The sequence below is a fragment of the Aspergillus nomiae genome (genome assembly GCF_001204775.2).
Source record: "Aspergillus nomiae NRRL 13137 chromosome Unknown contig00510, whole genome shotgun sequence".
Taxonomy (NCBI): domain Eukaryota; kingdom Fungi; phylum Ascomycota; class Eurotiomycetes; order Eurotiales; family Aspergillaceae; genus Aspergillus; species Aspergillus nomiae.
The window spans coordinates 1-21,798 of record NW_015378565.1 but is presented as its reverse complement, the minus strand read 5'-3'; the positions used below and the strand labels follow the sequence as shown (position 1 = coordinate 21,798).

At 49.0% G+C, this 21,798-nt stretch overlaps 9 protein-coding genes across 9 annotated transcripts; 2 read left to right on the top strand and 7 right to left on the bottom strand.

Annotated features, from left to right (window-relative positions):
- Positions 1-661: 661 nt before the first annotated feature.
- On the bottom strand, positions 662-2,222 carry ANOM_010448 (allantoinase alX; the record flags this gene model as incomplete). The annotated part of the gene is made up of 2 exons (XM_015555704.1): positions 662-1,675; positions 1,725-2,222. The coding sequence occupies 2 exons, from the start codon at positions 2,220-2,222 to the stop codon at positions 662-664; spliced, it is 1,512 nt and encodes a 503-aa protein (XP_015401923.1).
- Positions 2,223-4,260: 2,038 nt separating this feature from the next.
- ANOM_010447 (ACT domain-containing protein) lies at positions 4,261-4,677 on the bottom strand (the record flags this gene model as incomplete). Its single annotated transcript, XM_015555703.1, has 1 exon — positions 4,261-4,677. The coding sequence occupies one exon, from the start codon at positions 4,675-4,677 to the stop codon at positions 4,261-4,263; it is 417 nt and encodes a 138-aa protein (XP_015401916.1).
- Positions 4,678-5,175: 498 nt separating this feature from the next.
- On the bottom strand, positions 5,176-6,543 carry ANOM_010446 (uncharacterized protein; the record flags this gene model as incomplete). The annotated part of the gene is made up of 4 exons (XM_015555702.1): positions 5,176-5,549; positions 5,623-6,219; positions 6,299-6,414; positions 6,476-6,543. 4 exons carry the CDS (start codon positions 6,541-6,543, stop codon positions 5,176-5,178), a joined length of 1,155 nt encoding a protein of 384 aa, XP_015401915.1.
- Positions 6,544-7,422: 879 nt separating this feature from the next.
- On the bottom strand, positions 7,423-8,083 carry ANOM_010445 (mitochondrial 37S ribosomal protein uS14m). The gene is made up of 3 exons (XM_015555701.1): positions 7,910-8,083; positions 7,646-7,817; positions 7,423-7,585 (listed from the first exon to the last, which is right to left on the bottom strand). The coding sequence occupies exons 1-3, from the start codon at positions 8,014-8,016 to the stop codon at positions 7,523-7,525; spliced, it is 342 nt and encodes a 113-aa protein (XP_015401922.1). The 5' UTR covers positions 8,017-8,083; the 3' UTR covers positions 7,423-7,522.
- A 504-nt stretch (positions 8,084-8,587) lies between these two features.
- On the bottom strand, positions 8,588-9,564 carry ANOM_010444 (F1F0 ATP synthase subunit i; the record flags this gene model as incomplete). The annotated part of the gene is made up of 4 exons (XM_015555700.1): positions 8,588-8,964; positions 9,086-9,136; positions 9,265-9,294; positions 9,369-9,564. 4 exons carry the CDS (start codon positions 9,562-9,564, stop codon positions 8,909-8,911), a joined length of 333 nt encoding a protein of 110 aa, XP_015401921.1. The 3' UTR covers positions 8,588-8,908.
- Positions 9,565-9,686: 122 nt separating this feature from the next.
- Positions 9,687-10,248, top strand: ANOM_010443 (DASH complex subunit SPC19; the record flags this gene model as incomplete). Its single annotated transcript, XM_015555699.1, has 2 exons — positions 9,687-9,818; positions 9,880-10,248. The coding sequence occupies 2 exons, from the start codon at positions 9,687-9,689 to the stop codon at positions 10,246-10,248; spliced, it is 501 nt and encodes a 166-aa protein (XP_015401918.1).
- A 627-nt stretch (positions 10,249-10,875) lies between these two features.
- Positions 10,876-13,452, bottom strand: ANOM_010442 (tRNA methyltransferase RSM22; the record flags this gene model as incomplete). Its single annotated transcript, XM_015555698.1, has 1 exon — positions 10,876-13,452. One exon carries the CDS (start codon positions 13,450-13,452, stop codon positions 10,876-10,878), a length of 2,577 nt encoding a protein of 858 aa, XP_015401917.1.
- Positions 13,453-13,729: 277 nt separating this feature from the next.
- ANOM_010441 (uncharacterized protein) lies at positions 13,730-14,907 on the bottom strand (the record flags this gene model as incomplete). Its single annotated transcript, XM_015555697.1, has 4 exons — positions 13,730-14,110; positions 14,171-14,476; positions 14,551-14,736; positions 14,842-14,907. 4 exons carry the CDS (start codon positions 14,905-14,907, stop codon positions 13,730-13,732), a joined length of 939 nt encoding a protein of 312 aa, XP_015401920.1.
- Positions 14,908-19,984: 5,077 nt separating this feature from the next.
- Positions 19,985-20,911, top strand: ANOM_010440 (SUR7/PalI family protein; the record flags this gene model as incomplete). Its single annotated transcript, XM_015555696.1, has 4 exons — positions 19,985-19,997; positions 20,057-20,354; positions 20,418-20,600; positions 20,665-20,911. The coding sequence occupies 4 exons, from the start codon at positions 19,985-19,987 to the stop codon at positions 20,909-20,911; spliced, it is 741 nt and encodes a 246-aa protein (XP_015401919.1).
- Positions 20,912-21,798: the final 887 nt, after the last annotated feature.

Genomic DNA, 21,798 nt, shown 5'->3' with positions numbered 1-21,798 from the left:
GGAGAGGGGGGTTAAGGAGAGGAAGGTGGTTGTTGGACGGGAGGTTCTGGGTGGCGGGGAGGATAGTGAGAGTGTGCAGCGCGTGGATGGGGAGAAGGAGGAGATTTGGGGGAGAGGGCCTAATGGGGGGTTACGGAGGAGGGTGAGGGAGCGGTGGGAGGAGAAGGGAAAGGATGGAGATGGCGGGGATTGATTGTAAGTTGCCGGTCCGCCGGTCTGCTGTTAACACTTGAACAGGATGCATATGCATGTTCTTGATACCCCTCAGTCTGGAAGGACTGATTTGTATGATACTTTTTTTTGTTTATCGACCTAAAAAATGAGATACACCTTGTTGAAACGATTTACTCCATTTTGTTTGCTGTCACCTACGTTCACCAACATGGACGGGAAGATTTTGGACAAAACATTAATATTGGTATTCATATTCCCTCTATAATAAAACAAAGAAATCAATGCTTAACAGAAATGCTACATCATGGCGCAGTCTATGGCGCTGATATATGCTGTGTTGCTGCCGGGTCATTAGTGATCATCAGTAGCGTGGATATCTATGGTCATCAGGTATGTTTTGTGTTTTTTTGGTTGTCGTCGGAGATGTCTGGGTGGCTGTGCCTTGGTCAACCGCCCGATCGAAGTACGGGAGCACAAATGAAAAGAATCAAACCCGTTTCTCTAACAGCAGGGAGCCGGCCGGAGTCTTGCTGCTGAAGCCGCCGTCGCGGCTAAAGATCTTCTCGCCGCGCAGCCACGTCTCACGGACCATGCCGCGCAGGGTGCGACCCTGGTACGGCGAGCACTTGTTCCGGAAGAGCATGGTGCTCGGCTCGACGACCCACTCGGCAGAGTCGTCGAAGACACAGATGTCGGCGTCGAACCCGGGGACGAGGTCACCCTTCTGGCGCTCGAGCCCAACCTGTGCCGCGGTGTTGGCACAGCACAGACGCACGATGTCTTGGAGAGCCCGCTTGGTGTTGGTGTCCTCGGGAGCCGAGGTGAGGCCCTTCCGGCGGCTGAGCTCCGTCCACAGGATCGGAAGACCCAGTCCGACAGAAGAGATACCGCCCCAGGCGGAGGTGAAGCTACCTTGGTCCTTTTCGATGGCGGTATCGCCCTTGGCGGAGCAGCTGCCCGGGATATGGGAGGGAAGGAGCTTCAGGTCCGGGGTGCACGGGGAGTGGTCCGAGACGACGGTCTTGATGACACCATCCTCGGCGTGGCGTTCCAATTCGGCCCAGAGGGCATCCTGGTTGAGCTGTGAGCGAATCGGTGGGCAACACTTGTGGCGGGTATCACCGTCCCGGATCTCCTCGGCCGCCAGGGAGAGATAGTGGAAACAAGTCTCGGCAGTGATGGGGATCCCATCTGCGCGGGCCTTCTTCAGGAGTGGAATGGCCTCCATGGCCGAGAGGTGGACAATATGCAACGCAAGCTTGGGCGCCAGGTGGGCCAAGGAGAGGATCTCTTCTACGGCGCAGGTCTCATATGCGGAGGGACGGGATGCCAGGAAAGTGGAGTATGCTTCCGCGGGGCCTTCAGTGGTCTGGGGTTGGTCTGCCTGGGATGTGATGGGGGGTACCATTTCCGCATGGAACATGAGGGTGGTGGGCTCATCGGCCAGCTCTGCCATGGCCTTCCGGATGTCTTCCGAGGAGACGGCGGGGAATTCGTCAACCTATAACGGTAAGCACGGAAACTTGCTGAGGGAGTGTCGGTATACATACCCCACTGTCGATGAGAAATCCCTTGAAGCCACGGACACCTTGGTTAACGAGGGCCTTCAGCTCGCCAGCGTTGCCGGGGATGATGCCGCCATAGAAGCCGACATCGACCCAGCACTTGCCTTGGGCAGCATTCAGCTTCTCCTTGAAACCTGCCACGGTGGTGGTGGGTGGGATGGCGTTCAAAGGCATGTCAATGACGGTGGTGACACCGCCAAAGGCAGCAGCCTGGGTGCCTGTGTAAAAGCCCTCCCATTCGGTGCGGCCGGGCTCGTTCAGGTGAACATGGGCATCCACTAAGCCGGGCAGCAAGACATGAGGCGAATAGTCGGTATAAGGAGTCCCCTCGGGGAAGTCAGAGGCAGGAATAACGGAGTCGAAGACCGCGGTGATCTTTCCAGAGGTGCGAGAGATAACGATGGTGGCTGACGTTAGACGACCCGAGATGACGGCTCGAGAAGATGTCACCACAGCGATAGAGGGTATTTGCTGCGTCTCCATTGTCCAGGAAGGTTATCGATAGGAGAGAAGAAGAGATAAGGGGCCAAAGAGAGGAAGAAGAGAAAATGGGAGAGAGGAAGAGGTCGAGGAGGGGCCCAAAGAGGGTGATGACAGTGAGTGGACGAAGATAAGGACGAGTTCAATGAACTGATAAGAAACGACGTTTCAGGAGGGTTTGAGAGGCAAGGGATCCTTCTTTGGGAAGTCTTGAAGACAGACTGATAAGGACGAAACTCTTTACTAGGAAGAAATGCGATATGGGAGGGCAGGCACGATATCGCAATCCGGGGTACCGATAAGGGTTTTATAACCTGGTGCCATCGTCTCCATCATCCGTGGGAGCCCTTAGTGCCTTGTCTTTTCCAATTCCCGAACTTTGGCCACATTTTCTCCCTAACGATAACAGTACTGATCGAGTAATCGGAAAGAAAAAAAAAAAAAAAAAAAAAGAAAAAAGAAAAAAAAGTATAAAAAGGGGATCCACTTCCCAAACAAACGGATCCACCGGTGCCACCGGAACAGTATCAGAGATTCGTCTTACTCGATCGAAATACCGATAAGCCTTTCGGACTGTCGGTGTATTCATGGACGCTCCCCCCAGCATGAGAAGGCCATCAGCGACGTGCTCGCACTCATCGTAGGGAGAGTCGTGAGCAAAGGGAAGTTAGAAGGATCCATGTGACCCTCGATACCCTCACCATTACCGATTCGGGTATTCGGAAAGTTCGTTGGTGGCCTCGTAAAACCCTGAGTGGCCTGAGTGCTCGCCAGTCTGGCTGCTCCCCCTCAACCGTGGTTGTGCATCGGGCGCCTCCGGCATCCGCCATCGGCTCGCTCCCTGCAATTGCTTTTAGTACCTGTCTTTACTCGATCAAAATTGGTCACATTTCCCCTTCAGGAGTTTTCTTTACTCGATAGCTTCCTATCGTTGGACAATGACCTCGGAGTCAGATGTACCACGCAGGAAAAATTGGTATGCAGGCACTCCGCATGCGCGTGAATGTTTCCACGCTCTGGACCATTCGGCTAAACATTCCCTTGTTGGGTCGGAAGCCCCCGTTGGACACGCACGTCTCTCTCTATTCTTGGATATTCTTTCGTTTCTGGCGATGAGGGGTTACTCTCTGAGCATTCGTTCCCCCTCACTAAGAGTCGATAGCAGTAGATCCCAGGTCGATCCTGGGCCACAAATCAGGGGAACACATGAATTGGCCGGGGCTTCCCTGTATTGCTTCCGAGTGTCAGAACGCCACCCAGCTAAGCCTTCTTTTGCTTCAGGACACCCAACCGAGCAAAGGCCGTACCTGTGGTCGGACCACGCCACCGTGTCAACGGCCGCTTTGAAGTAAATACTAGTAGTATACTGTGTAGAACCAGCATCCACGATGATGCTACCATGATCCGCAACGGCGAGTAGATGTGCAAATAAACCTGTCAATTGACTTTCGAGTATCCACTTTTCGGACGAATCGACGTGGTGATCGTATACTACCAGACAGGGATTCACTATATGTTAGTTCCTGTCAGCAAGAAGCAGCAAAAATAGCCAAACCGTCGAGACTAGAATCTGGTTCTTCGATCTAACACCAATGCCTCGTCCAGAAATGAATGTCTATCGCCAATCCCTAGACCATCTTGCGTGACACTCCCCAACCAGTTTCGGTTTCATTTCGCTTCGCTCGTAATATCCATGATTTAGTCTTCTATATAAGCTTTGCTCTGGCGTCATCTCGTCAACAATCTATCTGAAAGCGACACAAGTGTAGTCGAAAGAGGGTCATGAAAATAAGCATCATCAACAAGGAAGCGATACATTCAACATCCCTCTTCCCCCTAAATCAGTGTGCAAGATACCACAACCCACTGCAGTGGTCACGGTCGCCTTCCTCTCTGGGTTTACGCCCGGCAACCTCTGACGTGCCATATAAGCCCTACCTAGCCCTGTTTTCCGTCGCTATCATATACGCGATCTCAAATTTCCCTGTCTCCCTAGCCCATGACACAATATCACACATCCTACTAGTATTACAGCCCACAATCAAGATTCCCCATTCATCATCCCCAACAGAACCCCCATCGCATCCCCCTCTCGACCCTCGGGGACAAAAACATGATCGTGAAAGAACCCACTCACAACGTTCGTGCTGATCCCGTGCGCCGCTAATTTCGTCGAGATCGTCGCGATCAGGCCTACGGCTTCGAGGCTGGAATGCACCTTGAGTGAGATCTTGCGGCAGGGGAAGGTGTAGTGGTCGTAGTTGTGGGCTTCAGCGATGGCTTTCGTCGTGATCAGGGTCAGGCCTTCGGACTCTTGGAAGACCATTTGGGGTTGGAGCGTGGTGAGGGGGAGGGAATGGAGGGGTGTGGTGGTGGTGAGGAAGACGTAGGTGTCCGGGTCGAGGATTGGGTCCATTGTTGAGAGGAGGGTGGGGATGTTTGTTTCGCCGCGGGACATTTTTGGGGGCTTTGGGATGCAAGGTGGGTTTGGGCTGGGTTGGTGGTGTGGTGGTGTGGTGGTGCTGAGGATGATTGTATATCTGAGGTGGGGTGTTGGTCAAGGGTACCTAGTGAAATGGGCGATGCTTAGAGTCTAGACTTGAGGAATCACGCTAATTGCTAGTGTACATTGAGAGGGAATCGATCGATTATCTTTCTGGAACGCTTCCTTATCGACGTTAAATCGAACTTCTCTGACAGCGGGGCTGAAGTGAGTCAATAGTGCCATGTTGACACAGCTGACTTTGCATATCTCGTTTTGGATGAATAAATGTCTTTCTGCACTTTTCAGAGCGCTATCTGCTTAATCGCTACCTAATGTTTCAGCTGTAAAGAAGCTGGAGCTCAAGTCTCGCCCTCGTATCCATCCTAACCCACCCGCCAGTAACCTTGCATAAACCCCAGAACCATCGATCAAGGCAAACCAGCTCTTTAAAAGGCCAGAGACTCCACAGACTCACTCATTGCTTCCATTCGAGCTCACAGTCTCCGACTCGCTATCATCCATCTCCTTCAGCTTCAGCTGCGCCTCATGCATGGTCGGATCCGCGTGTGCCCGGTTCAGCCACTCAAGCATATGCTTCCAGGCGCGCGGCATGATGCACTCCACGTGCTGCCGCTCCCCAGACGAGTAGCAGTTACAGCCATGCCGACGGGCGCCGGGGACCAGACAACCCTGCGGTTCGTCGGAGATAACATAGGCACGGCAGCGGGAGGAGATGAAGGCAAGGAACGAGCCGGAGATCTCATCGGTGACAGCCAGTTCAAGGTCTACGGAGTGCAGGGGGTTGGTGAGAACAATAGCAGAGATGTATCCGCGCCAGTGCTCCCCTGTGTCGAATTGGTTTCACGTATTAGCCGTGGGATGGTCACTCTGAATACAATACAGTAAAGTAGGACTTACAGTTTAGAGATAAGTAGCGGATTGCGCCCTGGCCCCCTTCGGCGATTCCGACGATGTTAATTTTCGCATCGTGGCGCACCAAGCGTCCGCGGTCAGCTAGATTTTCATCAAAGACACAGGCGACATGATCTTCCCAGCAGCTGTTGGAAGGGATCTTGTTTCTGTGGGTCATCATCAGGGGCGGGTCGACGGCGGAGGGACGAGGATAAGCAAGCCAGGACGGCAGGGTCATGGGGCGACGAGCACCGCAATGCCAAATTAATTGGCCGGTGTTGGCCAGCACCAGAGCAGTGTCGCCGCGCTTGGAGAAGGACTCCGTGTCGGTTCCCTCTTCGTTGGGTTCGGGGTGAAGGACAGCTTTGGCAAACGAGACAGCGGAGCCTGCGTTGATGCCATCCACGCCTATGCTTCGATACGCCCAGATGCCAAGGTCCTGGACTGGCTCCCCGAAGACGACAATGATTCGAGATGCCGTCGACAGGTTAGATGACACCAGGATCGGAACATGAGCTTCATTCACTTTACAAGTGAGAGGAAGACGCAGGGTTGTAAGGTTGAGCTCCCGCAGGCGAGAGGCCACGATCTTGCGGATGCACTCTGGAGTGTTTACTAGTGTTAGACATCTCATCATGAGATCTCTTGGGAGAAGTGAGTATCTCGTCTCGAGAGGACGTACCGCTCATCGCCTCTCTCTGCATTTCATTAACACGGGCATTTTTGTTGATCTTGTACTGAAAATCCTCCTTGGGGTCCGCGATCTTTCTGATCTGGTCGTTCTCATTGATGAAGTATCTTGTTATCACTCCTTGTTTAGTATTTAGTCGTGACTGCAGAGGAAACGTCGAGTCCATACCCTAATTTCTCAAGGTCCGCAGGAAACTCGTGCTCGGGCGGGAGGTCTTCACGACGGTAGACAAACATCCTGTGGGTTTTGTTGTTCTTTTAATTGTAAGGAAAGACAAGAGGCACAGGACCAATGTGACAATTAAAGAAGAAGAATGAAGCTGTTGCACTGAGAGTAAAGATACCAGAGTTGATTAGTCGTCGTGAATATGCAAACGCATGAAACGCAGTGAATCAACACTAATTGAATAAATTCATGCAAACGGATATCCAGGGTTGGCCATGAACGCTTGGTCACGGGCTTGTACTACATGTCATAAGATACAGCTTCTTTGTATGCATGTCAGACCTTTGTTTATACCTCTTAAGATATCTCTATCAAAGCCATCCTTGAGCTGCAATATGAACATCACAGTTGAAATTCTGGTAGTCGATGTACAGAATGAAGTCCACTGTTCATGCTTTAGGCTTATACATGGCAGTAGAATTCTGACAATATCTCAAGCAAAGAGTGTCAAGAGCAGGCAGAATAAGGTCTTAGTCAAGTCAGTCAGGTCAATTCAGGGCTCATTCAAGGTACATGTACTGTTGTGTGGAAGCGTCCTAAGGACAACTAGGGACAAACATTCATTCACCTTTCAGTTGAGTCTTTGTTCACAGGACTATTGCATGAAAAAAGAACCAGGAGCGACGAGTACATTCGCCAATTAATATAACAAGGCTACCTGACAGTGTTAGTTTTGTCTGTGTACAGTTGTATATACCAAGTGCTTATGAATGATAAAGTCATGATCTATGACTTGCTGGAAAGACAGATTCCACCAGCTATCAGGTATTCGTCCATTTTGGAAGACTTAGCAGACGGTAGCAAACGCTTCATATAAACGGAAAAGTCGCAACTAGCGGAGAAAATCCAGCACATATCGTCTATTGAAACCCGGCAGTTGATATATTGTACATCTTTCTCGAAAAAAAGTATGGAATTAAACGCCCTCGTGCAAACCGGCTGACCCAGTAGCCATGAACATAATAAAACAATCCGCAGTATATGGACACACTACCAACTGGCCTTCTTCACACCGGGTAGTTCACCAGCCAGTGCCTGTTGACGGAATTGGTACTAAACACGATCAGTCAGCGCTCGCCACCCCATGAAAAGGGCTAAGAGAGATCCGCTTACTCTAGCAATTCTGAAGTCGCGAATCACACTTCGAGCAATACCACCCGCCACACAGCGGTTCTTGATCTGGGTGGGCCGGGTGTAGGCGTGCATCTGGGAAAGCTGCAATTGAGCCTGGGCACGGGTACGCTGCGGGAGGGAGGTGTTGCGGATGATGTAGCGGAGAGCTTGACTATATTATCAAAATCAATTAATGAGAAATCATTCCCCATAATTTTTGTCAGGGTGAAATGCGACAATGTCAAAAAAGTCGACTTGGCATACCGTTCAGGCTCGTGCTGCTCGAAAACCTTCCGCTTGGTGTGGTCACGGATGACACGGGCGTTGATGAACCCGCTGAGGTCCAGGCGCTTGGATCTGAAGAGCGACATGGTGTATTTTCCCGTAGCTGGTGAACTGCGATGGTCTGGATGTCGGCACTTGATATCTTTTGATGGCGGTGGTGATCGGAGTTCTGGGGTCACGGGAAAATACGCTTTCCTAGTTCGGGTTAGTGTTCATCTGCTATACGTGACGGCTATCGATCCCCATCCGTCCGGTCTTTTGATAGGGAGCTGTACCTTTGGATGACCCTCGTGCAAGTGATCATTGTCTACATGAGCTGATATGGTAATAGTAATTAATACGACCTACACCAAATTTACCGGTGCTTTCTAATAAACACGGCGAAAGGGAAAAGACCGTGCTATTAACATTACTCTTCTGCAACCGCATGGCCAGCCTTGAGCAGGTCACTGAGATGCAGCTTAATGTGATCGAGCCGGTGGATTGAGTGAATCTATAGAGAAAAGGCCCTGTAGGTGGAACAGATCATCCATACTGTGAGACTGGATCATGCATCATTAGACTTAAAGCTCTAGATCATAGCATGCATACGCCATACTACAAGCGACTTTTAGAAGCTACCAGGCCAAGCGAATTGAGGAGCATTTGGCAGCAAAAGACAGTTCACATAAGATAGCACGGAAGAACAACAGCGTGTGATAACTGCCAGCTACTGCTGACTTCGCAGCTAAATTACGCGAAGTGATATCAGTCAAGACAAAGAGAACAGGTGAAACCTGTACCGGAAAAGACGACCGTAGCAGTAGTGGTACAACTTGTCAATTCGTCAAAATCTTATGACGGTATAGTCTATATGCCTGTACAGAATAACTGTCCGCGAACCGAAACTTTGGCGAAGCAGCAATCCGGGTAATCAGCCACCCTCCGTATTCCTCTTTCACCCGTCATATCGACATTCTCAGATTAACAGAGACTAATTTAATGCTTGCTGTTCTTGAGGTTGGGGTTGCGGGGGTCGTTCTTGAACTCCTCGGCTGCAGAAGGAAACCGAGGTTAGCTATAATCGAGACGTTGCGGGAATTGCTCGCATTGAAGAGACAAGCCGGCTCATATATGGCAGGACATATCATAAATTCGGAGAATGGAGCGACTCACTGTTCATGAGGAGGTTGCCGAAGGAGTTAACGCCGTAGAGGATGACAACGCCTAGAAACACAGTCCCGTCAGTATCCGAGATCTAGTACCCTGTGCACTTGTCCAAACACGTGTCCCATAGTCGAAACCAGATAGAATAGACGTATTCGAAGAGGGAATTCAAGCATGGCGGTGCATACCGGCAGCGAAGAAGGGGCCCAGAGGCTTGGCTATAACGAGGTAGGTCAGTCAGCTTTCAGCCTGGTTTAATCCAACAAAATGTCCGACCGGCGCAGTGTCTTACCGATGGGGGTAGGGAACTTCTTTCCGAGGAGAGACATGGCGACAAGTTGTGTATTGCACGGGAATGTCTTAAGAGGATAGAGGTGAGAGGTGAGTTGATGTAGGCGGAATACGGTGCGACGAGGAGGAGCGGGAACAACGAGTTTTGCCCGGAGGTCCGACTCCCGGCCGCTTTTACCATAGCCGCACAGACCCATCGCCGCTTTTATCACTCCGTTAGCCCCTCCTGTAAACAAATGCACCAGTTATCAACTCCGACTTCATACTTTATACGTATAGGCAAAAGTGCTCCTGCATTATTGCTCCCTCATATATCACCATGGCGGCATCACTGAACGCTTCAGTCTTGTCTCTCGGATCATCTCTTCAACTCCTCGACTCATCCATCTCCACTCTTGAGTCTGGCATTAGCGACTTTCCCCGACTGTGTAAGGTCTTGCAAACAACCCGAGTAAGTGCCGGAAACGTTCCTTTCGAACACCGGCCAAGGTACTGATAAAATCCGACCACAGCACTTTGAGCTTCTCCCCGAGCCTACGGTCCGTGAAGCACAGCAATCATTACTTGATGAAATCACTCCCAGCATCGGACACTTGCTATCATTAGCGTCAAACCACGTTGAAAAGCTCTCCCGTCGCGAACAAGCTCTCCGAGCAAAAGCTGAACTGCAGGAAGGCAGAATGTACTCCAGCGAAAGCCGCCAAACCTCAAGCCGTAGCCAGAATGCCTATGGCGATCGACAAAAGGCTAATGCTGCAAAGGCGGCAGAGTTCAGGCGATTGGTGCAGAAGAAGGAACGGCTGAAGTATGCCGTGGAGAGATTGGAGCTGCAGAGTAAACAGCGCGAGCGTCAGTTGAGAAAGAGCATGGCCGCCCAATAAGTCTGCACCCATGGAGGGGAAATAATAGCAACAGCGCAGAATTGTTGCAACTACGTCATCCATATACGAAGCACCTGCCATTATATGCGGTGAAACGACCTGAGCTCGATAAACCGACCTCCAAGGAAGTAGGTCGCTGCCATCGCGGAGCAGCGTTGAGACTATATTTTGAACATACGTCTACTCGCTGCATTCGTACCCACCGTGCATGGTATTCCTTGTGCGCTGCTAATGTGTAAAGCCAAAGAGTAGTGATGCGAAAAGTCAGTCTTTCGGTTATACCGTCATGCGCCAGCAAACTGCAGGTCCCTCATGGCGGGCATCTTCAGGCCATTGACATTTTCCCGTGAATATCCGGCCACAATTATACCCGGTACGGCCTATGGAATATATGGAGCTGCTGATGTTACATGTGAGAGGAATATTGGTCACATTGAAATTGAGTGAAGAGCTCAATAAGCTTTACAGTTATGGTCTAATTACATATATCCGTCATTTATGATACATTTATAATACATTTTCAGAAATTGAGGCCCGGGCGCCTGTACCGAGATATGAACCATTCATGCGCCGTAGCCCTATGCCTTGTGTTCCCTGCCAGCCGATGAACTATGCCAAACGAAGCTTTCAAACCAAAAAGTCATTCTGCGCTACTTTCGCAGCGGCATGCTTCTTCGAAGCCTGTCTCACCTTCTTCTTGTCCACATGCTTTTTCCAACTGGGAATTGTTTGACCCTTCTTTCTCTGCGGGATTAGCACTTCGGGCCAGTCAGAACCCTCGGCCTGCTGCTCAAGTTCACCCTCCTCAGCTAATTCAGCCCTGAAAGCTGCCCGCCTGGCCAAACGTTCTTTCTTGCCTTCGCCATGCTTATCACCGATTCTCAAGCTTCTTGGGATGCGGGTCTTCGCACCAAGAGCCCACAGATCTCCCCAGCTTGACTTGCGAGCATCTTTGTATGCCTGACGGCTATAGGAGCGGGGAACTGTCCAGCGCTCAATCTTTCCAGCGGGCGTACAGAAATCAAAGATGACATGTCCGCGGCGTTTCATTGGAGGATACACAATACGAGGAAGAGATAAGGTGTGGAAGTTCTCGGGCTTTGCCTGTTCGCTTGGCTCAGCCTGGGAGCCAGCAGCTTCGTTTGATGCTTCCGTCTCTTCTACAGCTGTTTCATGTAGATCTTCGTAGCCAGCAAAGGCTGCTTCGGTAGCCTCGGGGCCTTGTACGATACCCTTCGTCTCACGTAAGTCCACGCCACGCTGTACAGCGATATAACTGAACTTGACGTCTTCATGGTTCCGATCCTTGGCTCCCAAGATGCGCTGGAGGAATGGGGGCCTGATATATCTCTGCTGGAAATGGCAATAATCTTTGCGTCCCTTGGAATGGCCAGGAACGCTGAACATGGGGCATTTCTCATGGTTAGTGCAGGGCGCGACGATCATTCCGGGCTCCTTCTCGATATGTGATTCCTCAATTGGCGACTCAGTGAAGTTGGTATATTCTGTAGAGCCAGGACTTGAGATGAGACGCTTAAGGAGCATCTCACGAGCTCCAGCAATTGCTTCGAATCCTTTCTGGTGTCCCTTCTCGAGAAGAATCAGAACACCGCCATCGGGGTTGAGAAGATTCCACAGGTTCTCCACGTGCTCTTTGCGTAAGAATTCCTCATCTATGCCGAGCAAGCTATGGGGAGCGACGATTATGTCATACTGCTTTCGCTTTGGAGGAGCTCTCTCATCATCTAGAGTTGGTTTCTCGCGGATGTGAACGTAGTCAGGCAGGCGTGGTAGGAATGAAGTATTCTCCAACATCAAACTTGCGCGATTTCGTAGGGACTCCGAACCAGTGACGACAGTTGATCTACCCATAGGATAAGGACTTTTCTTCGGATGGTCTGGCACCATCGTCTCCCACTCTGCGCGAATGACATCTCGCCAGGCGAGGACGCCTGCACCACCACCACTGGCATCAAGGATTTGCGGGCCATCTTCTTTCGAGATGAGCCCACGCAACCACTCTGTGCCCAAGCGCTTTCGGACCTCGACCAGAGTACTCAGAATGGAGGTATACATTCCAGGGTACAGAGCCGCAATGTATGCATTCGCCTCCATTTCCGTCATGTGCCGCTGGGAAGCTTCTAGTGGAATAGGAAGCTGAGGCATCTGTGCGCGTGGTGGTGGGGTGGTAGTGGAATAAGGAAGACGCGTACCGCCAAAGGTGCGATGGGCAACATCTGCGATATGTTTATTGGCGTAGTCCGATAAAATGATGGAAATGGGACCAGTTACTGTATCCTTGGGCAAGAAAACAGTACTGGGATCAGTAGAGAACTTCCCCTCCACAGTGAGAGGATGTAGTCGAGGTGTGTCATCCGGGTTTGCGTCTTCTTCGAACTGCTCCAGCATGATTTCTCCGCCGAGCTGCTCTGCCACTTCCCGTGTCCGTTGCATGGCGATAGATTCATCCTCGACCGGGCCAGCCTCCATATCATACACCACAGGTGGCTCATCCTCTAACTCAGCCTGCTCGAAATCCACTGCCTCCCATCCTCCCTGGCCATCCTCACGGTATAAAACATCGGGGTCCTTCTCATCTCCCTCCGCTTCAAGCTCCAACTCCTCCTCCCGAATGATTGGCTCGCCATACAACTGGGTGTACAACCGCAACTCAGTGTCGTTCAGATATCCATCGGGTAGAGTGTCCCCAAACATTTGCCTCGCCTCCTGCACGCGCGCTTCTAGAGTCTCCGGGTCCCGATGGCCGATCGTCTCGCTAAATGCATGATCAAGCTCTGGACCATCAAGATTGAGAGCTTCCCAATAGTCATCCAATAAGCTCAACTCATCCATAAGCTCAGCCATTTCCATCTCATTCTGTTCAATCCTATCAATCACATCGTAGACAGCGTCCTTGCGATCCGTATTGACATTGCCATCTGCAGGGGGCACCGTAGACGCATATCGCCGTCCATCCTTCAATCCGATTGGATATCCAGTAGCAGTTTTCCGGGGGAATCCGACCGGAGAATTAAGAGGAAACTCGTACCGCGTGTTTGTGCATCTGTACCGCTGCGCTATGAGACTGGTAGCTCCGCCGCGGAGTTGTTGCGAACTGATCTGCGACGACTTCGATGCAATGGTGCGCAGAAGGCCGTGGGAGCAAGACCGGCTCGCCCTTGATGCTGGAGATCTTGACAGCATCATCAACCCTTCTTACCACCCTGAAAGCGATAATCTGCGGCCTGAATCTGGGGATGAAGGGAAAAACGCCACTCGTGAGAGCTCGGTCAGGAAAATCTTTGCCAAGAAATGCGACTATCGGAAATTCCGCCCTTCCTATTGGCAGGCGGAAGGAGACAGTTAGATTATGTAATATTTCAAGTATGGGCAACATGAGGTTGAATATGGAAGTATTAAGTGACATGTTAATGTATCTGAATGATATAGAATAGTATATACAATTTAGGGCCTGTCAAAACTATTCCTCGCTATCGGTATCTTCGTTGCCCATAAGCACTTTCAGCGCAGAAATCCATTTCATCACTTCATGTTGCAGAGCAGTCAACTTCGCCATGACTGCCATCAGGCTCGGGTCCTGACTTTCCACGCGGATCTTTTCCCTTACTTTGACCTCGTCTCCCTTCCACGTGAAAAGTTCTCCGACCTCATCATGTCCGCGGTGTCGAGTTCCAAACAAACGGTCTCGCAGATTGAACCCAGTCAAAGAAATGTCGGTGGCAAAAGCTGTTGGAGTATGTGTGGGTGTGCTGGACTCGAGCGTCCTTAGACACAAAACGAGGGCTGAATCGGCGATCGAGAGATGGAACGAAAGGTTTAGCGGCAACGGCGGGTCAAACATCTTCGCAGTCATAAGTTAGTAACGAGTAAAGAGGACTAAAGAACGATGCGCCGAACATACATCCTCAAGCGCACTTGTCTCCCACCACTTGCCCCTGACCTGATCACTCTCACCCTTCAGCATCTGCCGAGCCTCGGACAGAGTTTCATATAATAGACGCAGCTGCCCATATATGAAACTTGCATTGAGCGGGTCGCCAGTCCAAGTGCTGACGTCCACCACATCGAGACTCTGGTTGACCAAATCCCTCACCGAAACCAACTGATGCAGCACAAGCTCTGGTGCACCGGGCGAGTTCGACAAACATAAGCGAGTTGTTGGGGAGCCGCGTGCAGGAGCAAGGGAGCCAAGGCGTAGTTGAATATCCTAGCGCATGACAATACTTGATCAGTCCAATCGATTCGTTCGAGAATAGGAGAAAGCAAGCGCGCATAACATACGCCTTTCACGACTTTGGTCCCAATCCTTGTTACGAATCCTTTCACGATTTCTGATCGTACAGAGGACATAACCAATGTTGAGCCTGGCTCTTTAGGGGCAAGAAGCGCAGCGCATTCATGCAAGCCTTCCCTTAGGGAGGCTAGCGAGTCTTGCAGGGAACGCAGTAACCATTCTAATTCCCTGGCCTGTATCGGTGCCAAAAGTCAACAACAGAGATATACTAGACATGCGATACTTTAATCTTTGTAAAAAGCCAAAGGAATCTCGTATGCATCTGGGGAGAAGTATACCAATGCACTATCAGCTTCCGGTTCCAGCTGCTGCGGAGGTAGTGGTGGGTATACCCAAGTAGCCATTTTGGCGAACTGAGTCCACTAGATTGGGAGTCGTGCTATCTGTTCTAAGTATAGAACTTCTGGTACTATTCCAGAGTTTAGTGAAAAATAGAATAATGACAGAGAAGATAGTTCAGTCATATGGTTGCTATTGCGCTGTTGCTACAGCGCTCGTGACGTTTGTAGGCGGATGAAAACGTACTAGCGCAGATCTAATCTATTACATGCATAATTACGTAATTTATGCTAATATGCATTGAATTTATAGTTATAGGCACTCATGTCTACTAAATATTTCTGTCTGATGCTATAGCAAATCTTTCGTACGTTATAGAAAAGACCGGTAGATAAGGCCAAGGCAACATGTTTACCTTGTGAGTTCTTACTTAAAGCCGTACCTTGGTGGTTATATCCACTAGCCTATCGATAACGATTTCTTCGACAGCGAGAAAAATATATATAGTAACACGACTATTTCGCAGTGCCTTTCCCTTACCTCGGAGGATCCATTCGGCAAAAGTTTATATATATCTTAATACCAGTTGTTTAGACACTAAGAATCTATGGATTGCTATTTGGTTTTGCCGCAATAAGAGCATTGCTTCTGCTTCACTCATACATACTCTCCATACAACTTCCAAGATCGTGAATTCTGAGATTTTCCAGATCTCATCGTCATTGATTCGATTTAGGAGCTGATATATTACTGATCCGGGTTTGTCGTCATAAGGATAATAACTAGTTTGTAATTTGTCTATTTAGTAATTCTGTAAGTATAGCTTTTCATCCTCTGAATATTCCGTCAGGGTTCTGCGAGTTCCACTGTTATATAAAGACTTTCGATATAATAAATTCAACTTTTGCCTTTATCATAGAACTGCGATTTCAGCAAGGAATTGTTCGTTTATGCAAATTGCTGGCTGCGGGTTGACCATATTGGGAAATAATACTGGGCAACTGGAAACATAGGACGAAGACGGTGTCAGACCTGAGCATATTGGGGGCTGCTGTACCACTGTTAGGTTATCATACGAGTTTGACCCGAATAAATCAGTGTAGAGAATTGATGAATTCGCGAAAGACAAAGAAACAAAATTTGACAGATTGGTATCCAAAGGTAGTCTGTTTAAAGCTTCGATGACGATTTTGATGCATACTCCTGCGTTACTATAACTTTTATATCCCTATTCCTATTTTTTGGGGAAATGATGAAATGGTCCCTGTATGGCTCGACGTCATCGAGTGTAGTGTCAACCAGTTTTAGATCAAATCGACGCACCAAGGTAGCGAGGGTAAGGAATAGTTCTGCGTAGACAAGGCTATTGTATAACATAGTTAATGTCTTCTTGATTATGGGTAAAGTTAAGCCAGGAAAGAGGAAAAGAAAAGAGGGGGACCACATGTGCTTTATGCCTAGACATTGGCGGCTTCCTCTAGAAAATGACACAAGCATTGATTCTAGGGCTTTTCTTTCTTCTGCCGTGCCCAGCCATCTGTCTGGGTTGAATGTGTGTGGTTCCGGAAAATGCCGAGGATTCATATTGATCAAATATATTGATTGACTCACTGGTGTCTGGAATTGTGTTAGGTATGGCCTCCATACGGACATCACACCGCACTTACACCTGGAGGTATAAGGTGTCCTTTATAGTTCAATGCTTCGAAAGGGGCGACTCGTGGTAGGCGCGTGAGCACACCAAAGGAAAGCCGAAGCCTTCTTGTATTGCTGCCCGCTTCATGGAATCAGTAAACAAAGTATCTGTAACAGCAATACGAGAAAAAAGAAGAAAGGGAGCCGAAATACTATACCAGTAGTGGCAAAGTCTCGAGCTTGGATAGATCAGGAACATGATTTGGTTTCGGCATCGCAAGCTTGAGCTCTTCATGAAGCCGGAGGAGAAATTGCTTGTTACTTAATAAATAAAAAATAGTCACACTTAATGCCTAGCTTGATGTTTAAGTTCCTGCCGTAAGAAGGATATACCCCTCACCCTGCAGCCGATCCAATGTTCGCTCCTCCGGGGGCAGGCTTTGGTCAATCAAAGAGGTGAAGACTGTATTTGGTAATGACAGAGGCTGCTTAGCAGACATTGCCACATTTGCCTGTTGTCATAATGACTCCTGTACTTTGATCACCCTGGCTGCCGGTAGAAAGATCTTCTCCAACACCTTTGAAGAAATGTACCTCATCCTAGGCATGTCGAAAGGGATGAATCTGAAAAAGTGACTGAACGATCCAAACGCCTGGGTTGCCGTTTTTATCTCATTTTGCTCGATATTCTTCAAGAAACAATCATGTATACTGTATGCATAAGTTGAGATTATGTCCGCAGTTAATGCCGAGAAGGCTATAGAGAGATTTATGACACGTTGTTCCCTGTGGGCCTTTCTAAAATGCTGAATCAAGGCGTCGATCTTGCCCTGTATAAGTGGCTGCATTTTTAAAACCGAGCGTTTAGAGAAGTATTTGCTCAATACCTTACGGCGTAGCTGATGATGATTGTGATCAGCCGTCGCAACAGTTGAATCAGGGGCACCGAATAAGCGAACAAATGACGAAGACTTTTCTCCCACACGTGTACCACCAGCATATATCTCATTGTAAAAGGACGAGTCTCTTATATGTAGCTCGTCCGGCGTTATACGTACAATCGGCCCTTTTAATTTGTCAGTTTCTCGCAGAAGCCCTTCAAATCCTCACAGGTCCAGCATGAAGCCAATCGTTGATACCGTATTTGTCATGTAACCTGCCAATCTCCCAAATGAATTGGCCATCTTTAATCACTGCATAGTAAAACTCATATAGACTTGTGATGGCTGCAAGCTTCGGACCGGGAAAGGAGTGAAGAGGGTGGTAGTAAAGGCGATAACACGCTGCCCCAAGTATGTAAAGGACAATAACCACAATAGCTAAGAACATAATGTTATGGTCGGTTATCGGTCGGTTTTGGGCCCCAACTATCAGAAGCTCCAGGGTCCAACATGGAAAGCCGTCCAAATTGCTTCTTAAATATAGACTTCCCCCCCCGGGCTATACTCTGAAAAATAGTGAATTTGAACAAAACCAAGATAGAATGGATTCAGAAAAGGAAGGTTAAGTCTAAAATTTTCCTTCTCTTTCCCTATTCGCACTAATGACTACTGCTGGTCTCAACAACTTGGAGCTGAACTGGTTCGCGTCTAATGTCGATCTACACAGCGATAACCATTGTTCGAAGCGCCTCTGGAGTTTCGATGATTATACTATAGGCTTTAAGATCGTGAGGGGTAAGAGATAACATCCTCAATACTCTCGCGGGCATGCCCTCTATTAGAGAGAAGTTATCCGCTTGGTCAGCGAGGCAATCACCTACACAAAAACTGTATAATGGAAGGCGATTCGTGTTCTAATAGTAGATAGCTGGATGGAATCCCACTTGGTGAGATATATCGTTCATATTCATACTAGCAAATTGCAAAAGGATATAAGGATAATAGGCAATAGAGAGGCATAGTTATGTCACTTATCTAGTGAACTACAAGGCCTGCATACTATTTTGCCGGATGGCATTGGGTTTAATTATCGTACTTGCCTTGTGATTTGGCATGCTCGCTCGTAAAGCAATGAGGCTTCAGACTGCAACAACTCCTAGCCACGTGGATAACTGTGGCTTGAGTACGCATGAACGGACGGAAAGCCCTGCTTCCCACGCCCTTGGATGTAGAGATATTTGTGCGACGTGAGTAGCGAACAAGTGTAGGGTATATTCAGACGTTTTGCCGAGGAGCGCACAGTTGCCGAAGTGGTATAGCTTGCTTCGGATGCTGCGGGTTATATTAGGGACTTCCTTTTGACAATGGACTGCAATCAAGACTAGTAGATCCTCCATAAGTAGATCGGTAGATATTAAATGATCATATTAAGCAGGGGCCACGCTGCTGTGGGATGGAGAATGAGGATGGGAATTTTTATTTACCATTGCTTAGGATTTTGTTTTTCTTTTCAGTTGATAAGAGAAGAAAAGCCATTCTTGGGGCATTCATGAACGAACATGTTGTTGGGCATTGCCAAGTTTACTAACAGTGGACTGTAAGTGTTCAGCCACAAAAGGTCTGGATTGAAGTTAATTTTAAGCGCTAGAGACAGTAAATTACAGAGATCGATCGCGGAGGAATCCTCTAGGTCTCTGTTTTAAGACAAAACATGATGGCCCGACGTTGGTCGTCACTATATGATATCATACAAACAAACCATTAATATCTGGAAATACCTTGAAGCTTCTGCAGGAACTTTCAGACCTGCGCGTACATGCTGCTCTCTTTTTATGGTAGCTAGACAGTACCGGAGTATTCATGGAAGGTTGTGTGCGTGTACTGCAGCTAGTGGCGAATATACCCATGTAGCTATTCATGTTGATTGGGTTCACGGGATGCAATCGGGCTCAAAACTTGGGTACTGTGATGTGCCTAGTGGCCAAAGAGGCACCGTATAGGGACAGTGACCAATATTCTACCACGCCCTAAGTAGGCGTAGCCACTTGACTGGTTCGATAGGCGGACGGGAGAAGAAATTGCAGCATTGACTTTTGGGGACCCACGTCAACCAGCGATCACCTTGAAAAATCTTGCAGCCTGATGGGGAAACGCAGGAGAGATTCTCAGTTCAGGTGCAACGTCAAGCCAGAAAATGTAGTTCGACAACGTCATGGACGTTAAGTTTAGGTTGCCCGAACGGGGTTGGCGCGGAGGGAAAACTGGGGCTAGCCGAGGAGAGTTAGCGGGGCACGCTGCAACGATGACGTTGAGACCGAGTCGCATGAGTGCAACTTTCGCCAGCCAACCGACTATGATGCACTCTCATTATTATATCACTACCCTTCCTCGTGAACATGGATCGCCGGGACTGCCGGGTTTTCGCTTTAATACCTAAATCACTAGCTGTGTCCTTCCACTCTCATCGTCTTCGACTCCTCTTACTTCCTTTCCGCCCACAACTCTTCCCATTGTATACCCAAACTGGCCAGTTGAGCATTTGGGATTGACCATCTCGATCGACCATTGTGTGGTTATACATAAAATATAAAATCCTTAGCCGGATAGAAGGCCGACTGCTTCAGTAATGGCATTCAGCAGTGTGTTTCTCCCACGCCGGTTGACCCAGTCGCGAAACCACTGACATGAACCCGCATAGGAGTACTGCTGGGCTTCCTAGGCCTATTCTTCACGGCCGGAGCTCTGCTACTAATGTTCCTGACCCTGCTGGGAGGAGCACGGAACTCGGTTCCCTTGAACGAAATCTACTTCCTTCAAGTCGACACAAGCAACATCCCCGGCGCACCAGCTCTATCCCGGTGGACATTCTGGAACATTTGCGCCGTCGGTTCCAATGGAAAGAGTGATTGCGGAAGCTCCTATCCCGACTTCCCCTTCGACCCTCCGAGCCCCCGTAACTTCGACACAACAACCAACATACCTGCAGCCTTCATCGGGTAAGCAAGACACTCGGTCAGACCGGATCGCGACGAATTGAATTCCTAACTAACCCTCCCCAGTACAAACCACTACTTCCTGACCTCCAGGTTCACATTTCCATTCCTAATCATCGCGCTTTTCTTCGGCGTCGTATCTCTCTTCACCGGATTCCTGGCCATGTGCACCCGTATCGGCAGCTACATCTCTTCCCTGATGGCATGGATCGCCTTGATTTTCCAAATCATTACTACTTGCCTGATGACGTGAGTTCTACCATTAACTCTATCGAGAACAATTCAAAAACATCCTTGCTAATACCTATGGTAGCGCCGTCTTTGTACAGGGTCGTAACAAGTTCAACGGCAACGGCCAAAGGGCCAGCCTGGGCGCCAAGTCATTCGGTTTCATGTGGACGTCCGTAGCCTGTCTTCTTATTGCCTGCGTTCTGTACTGCCTCGGCGGGTCCGTCGGCGGCAAAGAGTCCGGATACAGCGGTCGCGAGCACCGTCGTCGCGGTTTCTTCACTTCCCAACGGTCCACCAGCGTCCAGAGCAACAAGGAGGCCAACCCATGAGCCAGCTAGCCATATAGCCCCCATTTTCTCCGTTTATGTACGAGGGATAGATCTATGTGAGTCATATATCTGGAATTGTGGGTGGTGGGTGAGGAATAATTAATACGGGTTGCATTTCGATGCAATCTCTGGCTTCGTTCATTATAAGCTGGGGTGAGGGCAATGGATAATCCCAGAGCCAAACCCTGTTTACCGCAAAACATATCGTGCTTTTCTTTCGCTTGGTTGCTCTGATATGGTGGCTTAATTTTCGGAGTCCCATGGTCTTTATCTTTTCCCTTTGTGGAATTGGACGGTGTATGCGGTGTTTTATGATATCTGCTGCTCTTTTGCTGTTACTATACGTACAAGGTATTAATTGTAATGTTCTATCCCGACAGCTAGTCAATTTAAATATCAAATCTCACTAGAAAAGGCCCTGCATCAGGAAACCAACTAGGAAGAAGAGTAGGGACGAGGGTTGTCAAGATAGCGATGCGGCCCAACTCTGTGCAGGCAAACTGGCGGCTGTTTGAGATGGGAAGCCTTTCTACACAGTACAGATTTAATCTACTAAGGTCTTAGCGCAAATCCATCGTTGAGCGGGCCGTATTGAATAGAGGGACGCCGTAAATAAGCAGCAGATCATCCAGTCCAACTATGCGCTAGGCGGCCACCCCGGATGATTTGCAGAGACCCACTATAGGGCGCAAAGACTTCTGATATGTGAAGTACCAGTTTGTGTAGAATATTGGAAGACCGATATCATTATCTTAATAAAGTATATTCTGGCGAATCTCTAAGTAGAACTTGGCCGACACTCTCTACTGCCTGGAAAGAGAATATAATATAATAGAATATTAACTATCTACTATACCTTCGCAATCTCTATTTTGATTATATACAAG

Excerpts from the sequence above, each read along its gene's own strand:
- ANOM_010445 (XM_015555701.1), bottom strand. The coding sequence starts at position 8,016 with ATGTCGCTCTTCAGATCCAAGCGCCTGGACCTCAGCGGGTTCATCAAC. Across the intron at positions 7,818-7,909 it reads GAGCAGCACGAGCCTGAACG|TCAAGCTCTCCGCTACATCA; the intron begins GTATGCCAAGTC and ends TTGATAATATAG. Across the intron at positions 7,586-7,645 it reads GCGACTTCAGAATTGCTAGA|TACCAATTCCGTCAACAGGC; the intron begins GTAAGCGGATCT and ends GATCGTGTTTAG.